At 38.1% G+C, this 12,197-nt stretch overlaps 1 protein-coding gene across 1 annotated transcript in view; it reads left to right on the top strand.

The window, feature by feature from the left end:
* STT3B (STT3 oligosaccharyltransferase complex catalytic subunit B) overlaps positions 1 to 5,134 on the top strand; it is a 102,661-nt gene extending 97,527 nt beyond the window's left edge. Inside the window, exons 15-16 of the mRNA XM_043441938.1 lie at positions 39 to 251; positions 3,477 to 5,134. Of these exons, the coding sequence (XP_043297873.1) occupies positions 39 to 251; positions 3,477 to 3,557 (294 nt within the window). The 3' untranslated portion in view covers positions 3,558 to 5,134. The remainder of the gene's footprint in view (positions 1 to 38; positions 252 to 3,476) is intronic.
* The last annotated feature ends 7,063 nt before the right edge of the window (positions 5,135 to 12,197 follow it).

Below are 12,197 nucleotides of genomic sequence, written 5' to 3'. Positions count from 1 at the left end.
GGTATGTTTAACATCCAGTACTCATGTCACTTTTGCAGCTGGATTTCCGTACACCTCCAGGTTTTGATCGGACACGTAATGCTGAGATTGGAAACAAGGACATTAAATTCAAGCATTTGGAGGAGGCCTTCACGTCAGAGCACTGGCTTGTAAGGATATATAAAGTGAAAGCCCCTGATAACAGGGAGACATTAGACCACAAACCTCGAGTAACCAACATTTTCCCCAAACAGAAGTATTTGTCAAAGAAGGTGGGTACCAAATGAAGTCAGGTCTATAAAAGGGTAACTCAAGATCAGTCGGTTTGTCTGAAAAATTATTAAAAATTGCTAATACGTTTTCATTTGCCAGATTTGTAAAGACCAAGGCTTAACAAAGTAGATATCAAGTTCCAACCTGCTGAGGGCAGTCCTTACAAACTGAGCACTTAAGCTACCCCAGGAAGCAGCTGTTTCTGGAGAGTTCTTCATGGGAAGAGTGGTTATCAGTGAACTGAGCCAAGATTTTTCAGAGACATTCTAGCTTTAATTTGTGCCACTCCCATTACAAAGACTAGGTCGTAGAGTAAGATGTGTCTGTAGCCATCAGTTTCTGAACCTTTGTGAAAGTAAAAATGCCAAACACTCAGTAACAGTTGTGATTCATTCATGATCGTTTGGTCAAAGCAAATTTATATAGCATTTTCACGTTACAGTCTCAGTACAATGTTACTATATTATTCATTTAATTAAAAGCTCAAGTTGAATTGAGTCCTGAATCCTCAAAAAATTTATCTTTAGATAATTATTAAGTATAATTGTCACAAAAAAGCTTGTGGGCAGAATTATGATGATAAGACCATTGCAGTCCTTTTGTAATACTTAATAAGACACGAAGCCTTTTATTAGAGGTCATTATGGCTCACTTAAACCAAATAGGTCTAATCTTTGCTATAAAAACTATTGAAAATGAGTATTTATATGGTTTGCCCTCTGTGGGAGGTGGAAAATAATGAGCAGTCAGATGAAATATGAAGATTGTATTTTAAAGTACAACCCTTAATAATACTAGTTGTTACTAGACTGATTTCAGTCTTAAGTCTTGAAAGATGCTTACGTTTACATTGTCCAGATCAGTTATGTTAAATCATTGAAGGGGCTTCCCTGGTGTCTTAGTCGGTAAAGAATCTGCCTCCAATGCAGGAGACCAGGGTTCGATCCCTGGATCAGGAAGATCCCCTGGAAAAGGAAATGGCAACCCACTCCAGTGTTCTTGCCTGGGAAACCCCATGGATGGAGGAGCCTGGCAGGCTAAGTCAATGGGGTCACAAAGAGTTGGACATGACTGAACAACTAACACTTTCACTTTGTATTACTTAAAATATACTTCAGATATGCTCAGAATACAAATTCAGTTTATGCTATAAAAGTGCTAAGTATTAACTGTATGATCTGTAAATGGGTACTTCCTGTGCCAGGAATAGGTTACCATATCTTGACTAACGTACTGAAACCTGTCAGAGAGCTGGCACTCGCTGTGTCAGTCGTGTCGAGTGACTCGGTGTCTCCTGAGCACATGGTGGGTCACATCAGTGCAGAAGTCAGGGTACACACTGCCCGTCCCAAGGCAGTCAGTCACTCCTCAGACATCTCAGCCCCGTTAAGGTCCCCCTCTTCTGAAAAACATAGCCGTTGAACTAGCAGGTCCTATTGATGATAGTGAATTTTCTTAATCTGACCTCTTTTGTCATTTCTCCCAAATAGACATCATTTCTCCCAAGTAGAGAAGTGAATGGATAAATAAAAATCCATCTGTCTTGTATGCCCCAAACATACATTCTAGTTGCCACCAATGTGAATCTTGTATTTCTGATTTCCGTGGCTTTATAGGTGGTTTGTACTAACAGGAATGATTTCTGTTTTGCTTTCCTCTCCCCATCCTCGTTTCTGCTTTTGAGGGGGTGAGTGCAGCAGCCACTGTGAGAGCTGCCCCCACTGCCGAGCCGGCGGGGCTGAGGCCCTGGACGGCCAGCCCTGCCCTAGTCGGCGGGACTGCCAGCTCAGGCTCCGGGAGAGCCAGCACCCTGCGGGCCTGGTTCCACACTTGTAGACACCTGGGGCATCTTACAGGGGCTCCTAGAGAAGGTTTCAGGTTAGAAATCTTGGGGTATTGATGATAAACTCCTGGCCTGGTTTAAAGTTTTACAGATCATACCCTCTGAATTTTTTTTTTTTTTTTTTTTTACTTTTTGTCCTAATAAGTTAATAATAAGGTAACATATGTTGCGGACAAGTTAGCAGTAGTTAATTTTTGTGATCTTAAGGATTGAATTTTGCCCCATATGTTTGTTCCTGTTGGAAAAATTTTAAATTGTTTTAATGTGAGTATCATAATAGGTATGTACACGATATAGCATTTGCCAAAGTTTCTGAAAAATGAAAGTGTTAGTTGCTCGGGTCTGACTCTCTTGCAACCCCGTGGACTAAAGCTCGCCAGGCTTTCCTGTCCAGGGGGTTTTCCAGGCAAGAAATTGGAGTAGGTTGCCATTCCCGTCTCCAGGGGATCTTCCTGAATCAGGGATTAAACCCGGGTCTCCCACATTGCAGGCGGATTTTTTACCATCTGATCTGCCAAAGTTTCTGAAACCACCTCCATAAGTTATATTTAAACATGAGAATTGAATCGAGGGATCAGTCTCTTGAGTCTTCACCCACTTCTTTGATGGTGCATTGAATTACTTGTTGAACTGAATTACAAAAAAGTGTTGCTTTTTTTCAGTGTCTGTGAAAATGTCAGATTGTCAGACACATGTCCTATATGATTTGTGAGACTCTAAGATAGCAAACATTTTTGCAGTAATTTGTTTCTTACACCACAGACATCAGTTTGACAGTATTTTTTTTAAAGATGTATGAAACTCAGAGGATGTTATGGTTTTGTTTTTTTCCCCTTGGTTTTTAATATTTAAGTGCTTGAGAATATGCCAGGTAACTTTATTCTCTTATTTTTGTGGCTAGGTATAGGTCATCCTCATTTTTACAGATAAGAGAATTGGGCTCCAAAAGTTACCAAGTTAATTAGGATTTCTGACATAGCTAATTCTTGGAGCCTAAATCAGGAGCACCAGTAAACACTTTCTGAATCCTTAGTCTAGCATGCTTAGAAATGTGAGCCATCACAGCTAAGCATGTCGTGGCTGAGAAGGCAGGTTGGGATCCGCTCACTTGGTGACGAAGAACGCATGACAGGCTTTGGAGGAGTGCTGTGGTGGTCCTGTCCTCATAAAGCTGAGGACCTTGTCCAGTCACCCTGGGTCTCCACCTCCTCCGTGTAGAGCAGCGGGGAGTGCTCGGTGACCGTTCAGGGAGCCCAGATCCAGGAGGAGCCGAGTGGTTATTAAGACAGTCTTCACCACTCTGCAGTAAACCATGTGTGTATCCGTGTTTTTAACCCATAAGAAACCCGCACTAACACCAGGTATTCTGTTTTCTTTCTAGACTGCAAAAAGGAAGCGTGGCTACATTAAAAATAAGCTTGTTTTTAAGAAAGGCAAGAAAATATCTAAGAAGACTGTTTAAAAACACTGTTCTGGTTCCTAACTTGAAGCAGATGTCTTTGTGAGAACCGGTCTTTGCCTTTAGCTCATGTCGTGTTTCACAGCAGCGGAGGGTACAGAACCATCACTGGTCCAGGTTAACATACAAAACTCTGGCAACACCTGATTTAAAAAATAAAATTGGCTTATTGAGAACAGCTGTTTTCGATTTGTAATGTGAAGCAAGACAGAGCACTGCTGTAAATGTCTTAACAGCAGATTTTTTTTTATTGGTACATATTATCCTTCAAATCTGAAAATTTGGACAAATCGCACCAAAGAACCCTCTAATTTGGTCCCTGGCACATGCATACTTGTCAAGGTTTTTTTATTCTTTTACAAGACCTGCATTTTATTTGAATGACCCAGATAGCAATATGTAAAATACAAATGACAAAATGTGATGCAAGCTTCTTGAACCAGTCAGTAAAACTAGTACAGGTCTGAGAAAGAGGTATGAGAATACTTCCTTGAACTATATTTATTTTCATGTTTCTCCAGTGCAAAGAATGTTTCATCAAATGTACATTGTCTATTGCTTACTGTTTGCTCTGAGAAGATGAAGCTGCTGTTTTAAAGATGGACCTCTAACTCATTGATTCAAGTAGTTTTGTTTTTTTTTTTTTCTTTTATGTTGAAACATTATTGCTGCTGTTAGCAGTTGTTTTCACCAGGTACTTACAGAGCAGATATCATACATGGTTCATTCAAGGGCTAAATTTATATCCTTTGGCAATCATGGCAACACAGAATGTTGCTTGTCAGCAGGCTGGGGTTCAGAGTCCTGCTCCTGAGTTGAGCACTGTGTTTACATACAGAAGATTAAGGAGGAAACCCTTAAAGTGGACAGGTATCCAGAGTTTGTTTTGTGTGACTCTTCAGAAGGACAAAGGATTTGTACATTTCTGGCTTTCTCTCATTTTTACAACAGTTTCATCCATCACAGTGACTTTTGTCCTTTGTTCCATATTTTGTTAATCCCTTAAGCATTTGATGAAACACTCTTTAATGCTATGTGCATTTTCTTACTTTTATTAAAAATGTGACAGTTGTCAAAAAATGCACTAAAATGTCAATGGAGATTGAACATGTTCACTTTCCAGCTCATAGGCAACTTTATATAGACTTGAAATTTTTCTCCTGTTTAGTGAAAGAGAAAGGGTTTTTCCTGCCACAGGATATCTTTTTTTTTTTTTTTTTTTTTTTTTATATAAACAAGCATAACTTACACCACTGCTTTTGGTGGAAAAGTGCAGAATAGTATGTACCTTTTATGAAGAAAAGTGTAATTTACAATATTCAGTGAGAATGTTACTGCTGATTTTCTTTTTCCAAAGTGTAGAATATTCTTTGATTTATAGAATTCATTTTTGACCCAGATGATGGTTCTTTTACAGACCAATAAAATGGTCGAACATTTTCACAAATAAAGTGTAACTGAATCTGGATTTCTGATACCTTGTCATTTGGGGGATTTTATCTTACTTTGTTGCTTTAAAATTCAATGCAGAGAAGTTGTTGACTGTAGGGAAAATAAAGTTAATTCAAATTTTGTGTTAAGTGTTGTCTTTTTATAAATGTTTTCTTTACAGAGTCTTGAGCACATGCTTCCTTCTTGTTTGCGTTGACAAAGGTTTGAGAGAACCCATGTGGAGAATAAAACAGTAAAAACAAAGGCTGTTACTTTAATTTCACTTTTATATATCTCTAATTTCACTTTTCTGCTACATTAAGACCTCAAGTGTCATTACAATATAGCTTTTACTGACGTAGTTCATGGAACCAAAATGAGGTTCCCCAAAACTAGTTCAACTGAGACCTACTATTTTGTTATGCCTTCCTCCACCCACCACCCCCCCCCAAAGTGAAAATTTCATTTTGACTTTTTATGGGTAAGTGAGGGGAAGACACCTAACCAAAAAGGAATTTTTATCTCCATGTAAATGAGGGCAGAACTCTTAACAAAAGCTCTTTGTAAAGTTCTAGTTAAACATCACTGAATCTTATTTAATTTTCTCATTAAGAGCAGGAATGACCTCTCTCACCTCCAGTTTTCTGGAACCTCATTCCGGTTCAGGGGATTATCTCAGTAAAAACTATATTATAATGACACTTGCAGTTTTATTATAACAGAAAAGTGAAATTACTGACATTAAATAGCTTTTGTTTTATTCCACATCTTAGAATTGAGCAGATTGAGTTCTTTGTAGTAAAAAAAAATTAGGCTGCAAGTCCAAAGATAAAATTCATTTTGCAAACTCACATTGTTACCTACTGGAGAGTGCATTTGTAGAGTTTTACTTTTAGTCCCCAGGCCGTGACCAAAAGGCCAGAGGACTGAATAGTATAATAGAGTATTACTGTTTCTGTAGCTCAGGGGTCATATGATTATGAAATCTGGAGCTACTACACATTTTTTTTTAATGGTGGTAAAGTATAAAACAGAAGATTTAACATCCTAACCACCATAAAATTACAGTTGAGTCGTGTTGAGTGCATTCACGTTGTTGTGCGACCCTCTCCAGAAGCTCTTCCTCTTGCTGGAACAGCCACTGTTGAAGTGGGGACTGTCAGACCTCTGCTTTCTTACCCAGGTAGGTGGAGTCATGAGTGAATGTAGAAACAGCAGCCTGTAAGAAATGGCAGGTGTCTGAAATGAAAAGGTAAGTCTTTTTTAGTGTGAAGTGTAACACAGTGAAGATAAATGTCAGCCTTAGCAAGTTACCACCAGAGGAGCAACTCTGTAACCACAATTCAGATCAAGACCACAGCACTGCTGGGGCCTTGGAAGTTTCCTCATGCCCCCTCTGGCCTGTCCCCTTGCCCCTCCAGAAGGTAATTGGGTCTCCTAGCTTTTACAGTAATTACTTTTTCTAAACATATTTAATTGTACCTATTCTTTGAACACAAAATGCAATCAAAATAGATACCTTTTTGTATCTAGCTACTTAATTGTGATGAAGTTTAAAATGTTGCATGCAGCTGTAGATTTATTTTCATTGATGTATTCTTTGTATCACATACCATTCTACTGTTGATGGATATTTGCGTTCCCAGTTTGAGGATATTATAGCTAAGGGTATAGCAATTTCTATTCTCTCGGAGATTATATGCACACATTTTTGTACTTACCTAATAAAGTAGAATTACTGGGAAAGGTATAAAGGTTCTTGTTTACGCCCACGTCCTAATCAGCCCTTGTCAAACTTGATAATTTTCTTTCCAGTAGGTGAATGATGGCTTTTGTTGTGTTTAATTGCCATTTCTAGGTTACTAGTGAGGTTGGTCATTTGGAAATCCCCTTTTTACAAGGTTTTGGGTGTTCTGTTGATTTTTACTTTTTCATTATATTAGTAGGGGTTCTTAATATATCCTATATATAAGCTCTTCATCATTGTGTTACAAACCACCTAGTTGTTATTCTAATGTTGTATTTTTCAGTCTTCTGTCTGTAGCTTTCTGTGCCTGTGCCATTTAGTAATCTTTTCCTTACCTATGGTATGAAGATAGTTTCTTGTGGTCTTTTCTGAGAAATTTATTGTTTTATCTTTTATACTTAGCTTTGCAGTCTGCCTGGAATTCAGTTGAGTAGTTTGGGTTTTGTTTTGGGTTGGTTATGTTTTTGTTTTTTCTCCATATGTGAATCTAATTTTTGCATTTATTGAAAAGAACTATCCTTTTCCTGCAGCTCTGCAGTTCTCCTTTTGCAGGAAATCCATACATAAATCTATCTGAACTGTGTTATATTCCATAGAGTTCTTAGTTTTCTGTATTGACTTAATGTGCTTTAACGTATTTCAGATGGTGATGTAAGTCCCACTCCACCTTCTTTGACCTAGTTTGGCTGTTTCAGATCCTTTGTTTTCTCCATGTAAATTTTAGAACCAGTTTATAAAGTGATACCAGAAAAGAAAGAAAAAACTTGTTGAGCTTTTGACTGGGCAGTGAGCATTGAAACTATAGATTAAGAAAAATTAGCACCTTTGAGTCTTCTGTGAATATGGCATATCCTATTTATAGCAGTCCGGGTCATCTTTAATTTCTGTATTGTTTTTAAATAGGTGTTTTAGATTGTTGATATAAACATATGCCATTGTAATTAGGAAACAAGGGTAGTTTTTTATCTCTCCTCTTGAAGTGATTATATATTTGACTTTGTTTTTGCCGCACTGGTCAGGACGTTGAGTCTAGTACTGCATAGAACAGGTAACATCTTTATCTTGTTCCTGTCTTACAAAGGAAGTTATAAGTGTTTCTTCTTTAAATGTGTTTGAATGTGTTAGTTGCTCAGTCATGTCCAACTCTGTGACCCCATGCACTGTAGCCCACCAGGCTCCTCTGTCCATGGGGATTCTCCTGGCCAGAATACCAGAGTGGATAGCCATTCCTTTCTCCAGGCAGGGGTCAAACTCTGGTCTCTCGCATTGCGGGCAGATTCTTTACCATCTAAGCCATCAGGGAAGCCCTTAAGTATGTTTACTGTAGACTTTCTGTTGGTATCTTTGATTGGATTGAGTACATATCTTCCCGTTTCCTGAGTTTATTACATGTGAAGGAGTTGTTTCTTGGTTTATTGAGATGATTTTCATTTTTCTCCTTTATTCTGTTAACACAGTGAATTATAGAGACTCTTTGTTTACATTGTTAAATTTGCCTTCCTGGGATAACGATCAATGTTTCATGGAATTTGCTGGTGCAACCATTTGGGCGTGTATTTCTCTTTGAATATAAAATGACTGAATTGATTAGATTTAATAATCTTACACAGTTTGATTTTTTAATTTTTTGTCAGAGTTGGTAAATTTTTCAAGGAATTTGTCCATTTTTGTCTAAATTATCAAATAGGTGAATATAAAATTGTTGCTAATATCACTTTAACAGTTACTTTACTGTCCACAGATTGTATAGTGATGTCCTTGTCGTTTCTGAAGTTGGTTTTCTTTCTTCTCCCTGTTTGTCCCATCTCTCCCTCATTACCCTTCAGTTTTTATCAAAGACCAGCTTGTTTATGGCTTTGTTGACATTTTCTACAGTATGTTTTTATGTCATTGTGTTGTTTCCTTAAAGGAGAGGTATTCTTTTCATCTTAGTGTGGTACATGATTTTAAAGTTCTAAATTTATCCCAAGCATAGTCTGTTTCATTCATTGATGTGAACTGTCACTGAGTTTAATGCGTATTTTGTGTACTTTCTTCTTTGAACCTTGGGTTATTTTTTTAGATGTACATTTCTTGATTTTTCAGATATAGTGGTTTTCTAGTTATCCTTTTCAGTTTCTACCTTAACTGCACTGTAGTCAGATAGTCTAAATTTTACTCCTTGGAAGATGTTTGAAATTTGCTCTGTGGTCCAATTTATGTGTATAAAATCTCCCTGAAGTTTGTTCTGTTTGCTGAGAAGGATGTATTGACATTGTCAACTGTTACAGGTTTGCTTGTCCCTCTTTGAACTTTTTTATATGTTTGGACCCAGATTATTAGGTGTATATACATTTACAGCTTTTATTGGTAAATTGAACCTTCAATTTTGGGGACTACCAGGATTTATTTTCAGTAATGCCTTTTGTTAAAGTCTATTTTGTCTGATTGTTATATCAGCTTGCTTAAGGTGACCGCATGATGTTTTTCGTCCTTCAATGTATCCTACTCTAGATTTATTCAGTGTTTAGCTTTGTAGCTTGTTGGGCTTTTTCAGTTCCCAATAATCACTTGGAATATTGCTTCTGCCCCATTCTCTTTGCTCTCCAAGACTCCACTTGAACATATAATTAAGCCTTCTGTATTGGCTGTCTCCTTTTCCGTCTCCATTCTGTGTATTTTCTCTTGATTTGCTTCTCATCAGGTGTAGCTAGTATGATGTTAAGGCTGGCCATCCATTGAGTTTTTTACTTATTTTCAATTTTAGAATTTCTCCCCATGCCAAATCTGTTTCTTTTTATGGTTTTATAGCTGACTACTGACAGTCTTTGATCAAGTGAACATAAAGTGTGTCTGATTAGCCCATTAATTCACTCACGTTCTTATGGGTCTTGTTTCTGTTGTGTTTCCTCTTAATGTGTGGAGGAGAGGGGGCAGATGGTGTATCCTGAACATATATAAGAAATTGTACAAGTAACTTAAGGTCAAAGAGATTTTCCTTTATAGACGATTTTGTTTCTGCCAGGTACCTAATGATTCATAGCAAGCCTTAATCACAGAGCTGTAGCCTGCCATCTCTCTCAGGGCTGGTTCATGATTCCCAGACTGAAACCCTGCAAGGACCTCATCCATGCAGGTTTTAATACCAGCCTTTGTTCTCTTAGTAAATTGCAGTTCTGTCTCTGCCAGTTTCCAGGGGGAAATGGCCTCAAATGCCAGGCCTTTCTCTCAGGATTTCCATCTTCTGGATTCTGTGTGATGATGCAGTCTTAGTTCTGTGAAGTCTTAAAACAGGTATTATTTCTTGTCCACTTCCTTGGTGACTCAGCTGGTAAGGAATCCACCTGCAGTAAGGAGACCTGGGTTGGGAAGATTCCCCCAGAGAAGGGAAAGGATACCCACTCCGGTATTCTGGCCTGGAGAATTCTATGGACTGTATAGTCCATGGGGTCACAAAGAGTTGGATACAACTAAGCGACTTTCACTTGTCCAGCTTTACTACTTGGCTTTAGCTAAAGAGTTGGTCCAAACTCCCCCAGTTCACTACTGTCAGAAGCAGAATATTAGGAACAAAATCACTGATGGTCCTTTCAATCCTAAAACATAGCATATGTTTCTGAACATGTTCACCTCTATCTTGGTATATAATAGCTAGACATTGTGACCATCTCTGGGAGCCACAAAATTCAGATTGTCTAGCTCTTAATATTTTATTTATGTGGAGAATATGGACTCTTCTTGGTGAGTTGTCTTATTTCTAAGATCTTGGAGGCATTTTGATTAGAGTACAAACTGCTTTTGTTGAATTGGCTTTCAGTAAAAGCTGGAGATAGAAGATTGAAAACTCAAGATCAACGGCAGCCAGACACACTGACGACAGTGCATTCTCTGAACCTCAGCACGCTGTCGTAATTATTCAGACAGGCCGGGTAGATAAAGCAAGATCTGTTTTTTAATGTTTTTATGGCTCTAGCTATTTGAGGCAACAGATAGTGTAGAAGGTGGATAATAAGTTTCTCTTAGCTCCCTTTGACCAGGAGTAGAAAAAGACTCATTATAGTTAAGAAACCTCCCATTTCGTACCTTTTTGGCCAACACAGAATTAACTTTTAGATCTGCAATCTGTTGAATTAGTTTTTGTATATGACTTGAGGTGTGAGTGTTTTCAGTTGAGCCAACATCATTTGTTGAAAAGACTTGAAAACTGACCAACATTCTTAATCTGTTTCATCAATCTGTGTGTATCTTCTTGATACACTGATAACTGTAGCTTCTCAGTAAATCTTGAACTTAGGTAATGTAAGTTCTATACCTTTGTTCAGTGACCGTTAAATATTTACCGAGACCGCAGGCCTACACTGGGGTCTCGGCTGAACGAGGACGTGTCGTCACTCAGCCTGCAGCAGATGTAGCATTAATGTCCAGACTCTGTAAAGAATGCTTAGGGAACAAACATGATGGTTTCTGATTAGTCCTTAACGGAAGAAATCCAAATGGGAAATAAACATACCCATCAGGTTAGCCAAAATACAAACATATAGATTGCTGATGGGAACTTAAAATTTAAGACGACTCAGGAGTTAGCTGATACACACTGAAGATATAGATCCCATATCCCTGCAATTCTAAAGTCTGTCAAAAGTAGCTAAAATAAATTGATAGCAATAGATTCATATTAAGGAACAGTATAGAAGAAAAAAGTGTACTACATTTATAAGGAATAACATTGATGATCATAAAAAGTTTTGAGTTTACAATCCAAAGAATATATGATTCCATTTATATGCAGTTCAAAAGCAGGCTAACTATCATTTAGGAATGTGTACATTGTATTAAAGCTATAAAGCAAACCAGGATGTGATTTACTCACAAACTTGGATTATAGGCCAACTCTGGGGGAGGAGAGTTGGGGGACAATAATGGGGACTTTGATTATAGAAAAAGGCTCTGGGGTGACAGCATGTTTCATTTGGGTTGGATTGTGATTACATGTGTCTGCTTCTACTTTACACTGTGCACTTGATTTTAGCACACCCGAGACCAAGGTTGCAGACTGGAAGCTCCAGGCCTTTGAAGCAACTAGAAACTGGCTGTAGGGGTTCTGGAAAACGGTCAGTGGTCTATAGCACTGAACATATGCCCAGTCAGGGAAAAGTCACATTTAAATAGTGCTATGTTTGGAAGTGTTCTGATTTCATCCTTTTACATGGAACGGTCCAGTTTTCCCAGCACCAATTTATTGAAGAGGCTGTCTTCACTGTATATTTTTGCCACCTTTGTCACTCATTAGGTGACCATAGGTGCATGAGTTTAGCTCTGGACTTTCTGTCCTATACCACTGATTCATATTTCTGTTTTTATATCAAAACCATACTGTCTTAGTTACTGTACCTTTGTAGTTTTTGACCTACATTTAAGAGTAATGAAAATAGAAAAAAAGGGGGGGGACCTAATTAAAAGCTTTTGCACAGCAAAGGAAACCATAA

The sequence above is a fragment of the Cervus canadensis genome, chromosome 22, assembly GCF_019320065.1.
Source record: "Cervus canadensis isolate Bull #8, Minnesota chromosome 22, ASM1932006v1, whole genome shotgun sequence".
Classification (NCBI taxonomy): domain Eukaryota; kingdom Metazoa; phylum Chordata; class Mammalia; order Artiodactyla; family Cervidae; genus Cervus; species Cervus canadensis.
Note: the sequence above shows the minus strand (reverse complement) of the source record. Positions and strands in the feature narration are given on the sequence as shown.